At 56.2% G+C, this 2,999-nt stretch overlaps 1 protein-coding gene across 1 annotated transcript; it reads left to right on the top strand.

The window, feature by feature from the left end:
* Positions 1-1,480: 1,480 nt before the first annotated feature.
* SPRG_17940 (hypothetical protein) lies at positions 1,481-2,991 on the top strand (the record flags this gene model as incomplete). The annotated part of the gene is made up of 4 exons (XM_012357354.1): positions 1,481-1,507; positions 1,564-2,067; positions 2,114-2,197; positions 2,257-2,991. Coding segments are annotated over 4 exons (1,350 nt in total), but the record flags the coding sequence as incomplete, so codon positions are not given.
* Positions 2,992-2,999: the final 8 nt, after the last annotated feature.

The raw sequence follows: 2,999 nt of genomic DNA, 5'->3' as shown, positions 1-2,999 counted from the left end.
TCGGCCGCCTTGTTGCTGAAAAATCTCTGGGACTCCTTGCACGCGCCGTCGAGCTTCTTACGCAGACGAACATGACCTCGTCGTGCGTGACCTTCCGCTGGGTCGGGGACGGCATCGACGCCAAATACTACAAGCGGTACCCGATCACGTTTCTCGGAAGCATCAACGACGAGGCGGCGCTTATCCACGAGCTCCAGACGTGGGACGTGGCCGTGCAGCCAGGCCTCCAAGAGACATTTTGCATCGCCAACTTGGAAGTCATGGCCGTGGGGTTGCCGCTCGTGACCTTTGGCGTCGCTGGCGTCGCCGAGTACGTGCGCCACAAGGAGAACGCGTGGGTCGTCGACGAGATTTCTCCGCGAGCACTCGCCGCCGCGATCGCGCTTTTGGCCGACGATCCGATTTTGCGACGCCAGCTCGGCCATGGCGCACGACGCACGGTCGAGACGCGGTATACATGGGCCCACACGGTGGCAGCGTACGACGAGGCGTACGGGCGTCTCATTGGCAGTGCCATGTACAAACCCTAACAAGTGTGCGCGAGCTGTCGCTGATGTTGATCACGCAAGCTGACATCGTGCTACTGTACGCCGTGCTATGTCGCGGTGGACGTGATTGTTTTACGCAATTGGATTGCAACGCAGACGCGTTTGATGGAAAAATGGATGGTTCTGGGCATCCATGGCTTAGTCTTGGACCGAAAAGAGTCGCTTTGGCGCATCTTGCATTGAAACAACGTTATCTACACTGGAATTGGTGGTTTTGGAACTATCGATGGATGGCACTGTAGGCTTTTTCTGGTGTGCACTGGTACAGTACCTGGTACAGTACCGTCCGTAGAGGGAAAATGTCAAAACTGGGTGAACGTGGGTCCACATCAACCCAAAACTGGGTGAATTGCATAAAAATACATAGACTTGGTTTTACTATGGTGTGACAAATATGGCACGTGGTGGCAAGCCTCGGCGTCTTCACATGCCTTCTCCTCCTTACCCGCAAACAAGACCTATGCAGCAATCCTTCAACCTTCCTCACTACCTCACATCACCCCACCTTCCCTTCCCTGCGACTACCTTGCCAAACAACCCCAAATACCTGCCGGAAATTTAAGTGAATGGTTATTTTTTCTCCAAATTCCTGTTTCGACGCAGTTTTTACCCAGTTCTGTCATTTTCCCTACCGTTCAACGTTGCAGGAGCAGTTATGCCACACACAGGTATTGTTTTGATTGCATACAAACACCAAGTTATAAAACTTGGGCGCTGCGCCGATTGTCGCACTTAAACGGACCCGCACCACTGTAGCACCATACGAGCCTCAAGTCCACAGATATATTATTAATACTAGAATTGCATTAATACATTGGCCATGAGTAACTGGTGGGTAATTCAATTGACATATCCATTTCCTTGTCTTGTTTTCAGTATGCGCGATGCGACCCAATCGTTGCGATCGTCGTGGACCACAAACACAAAACGCGATGGCTGGCAGTCTCGTCGCGCGGCTCGTGCGTCGTTCTTTAGTAAGCTAACTACTCGGGGCAGAAAGAAACCAGGCGCGTAGGCGCTGCTGCTTGTCGTTGGCAACGCGACGTCGTCGGCTCACACGTCGCTGCGCGTTTTGTGGCCGCCGCCGCACTACCTGATCGAGACGCCCGAGGTGCCGATCGTGATTGCGGTCGATGGCCCGACCACCGATGGGCACATTCGCTTCACAGGATGCGGCCTGCGGGATATGCTTCCCATCCGGGCGCCCAAAACTACGTTCGGAAACCTCCATCCCGGGTCGCATCATGTTGTGGTGGAGGCCCTTAGCGCCAACTACACACCGATTAGCGCACCCATCGTGCTCTACATTGAGCGCATCCCGTCCCGTGCGGAGCTGTACCGAGACACGGGACGATCCAAGATGGCGCTGCTGGCACTGCCGTCGGCCAAGGCGGCGCGTCCCACTTCAAGGACACTCTGTTTTGGCGTGACATCGTGGCCAATGGATGGTCAAAAGCGGCTTTGGCTGCGGCTCATCGCGTCCCTTCGAGCGCATCCAACCGTCGACTACTCGTTCCACGTACGTCAACTCCGTGGGTCGTCAACGGTTCGATGAGAGACCATAGATCTTTCTGCTCGAGCCCAAGCCTGTCCATCCCACAGACGTCTTTACAGCACACGGCTTGAACGTGACGCACGTGCCCATGATGGTATTACGTCTATTTCCATTGCTAGTCGTCGATGTACAAGTTGTCACTATCGCGTCTAGGTCTCACATAAAGATATTGCCCGGTACGACATCACACACGAAAAGCTGATAGCCGCGCTCGCCGACTTTGCGGACGCTGACGATCGAACGACGTTTCTATCGTACCTTCATTCGCTCTGGGCATTGCTCGTTGGTGCCTTTGCGCCGTGCAAAGGAGGAGTTCTGAGCTACCCCAACTCGGGCAGCCACGCCGATCGAGTCTGGGCGGGTCTAGGTCGTGCTGTCGGCGCTGCAGGTGTCGTTCTCGAGCTCTCGGGCGTGTTGCCTGTGCCGCACACGGTCGATCTGCTCATCGGGCCGTCCCAGTACACCCTCGCCCATCCCAGTGTCGTAAATGGGATGCGCGCCGACATGCGAACGGTGATTCCGCCCGGCGTTGATCCAACAATTTTTGCCCCCCGCGCCCGCAGCCATACCGATCGCTGCGTCGTCGTGGGGTATCTCGGCCGCCTTGTTGCTGAAAAATCTCTGGGACTCCTTGCACGCGCCGTCGAGCTTCTTACGCAGACGAACATGACCTCGTCGTGCGTGACCTTCCGCTGGGTCGGGGACGGCATCGACGCCAAATACTACAAGCGGTACCCGATCACGTTTCTCGGAAGCATCAACGACGAGGCGGCGCTTATCCACGAGCTCCAGACGTGGGACGTGGCCGTGCAGCCAGGCCTCCAAGAGACATTTTGCATCGCCAACTTGGAAGTCATGGCCGTGGGGTTGCCGCTCGTGACCTTTGGCGTCGCTGG

Source organism: Saprolegnia parasitica (assembly GCF_000151545.1).
Source record: "Saprolegnia parasitica CBS 223.65 unplaced genomic scaffold supercont2.867, whole genome shotgun sequence".
NCBI classification, from domain to species: Eukaryota; Oomycota; class Saprolegniomycetes; order Saprolegniales; family Saprolegniaceae; genus Saprolegnia; species Saprolegnia parasitica.
Note: the sequence above shows the minus strand (reverse complement) of the source record. Positions and strands in the feature narration are given on the sequence as shown.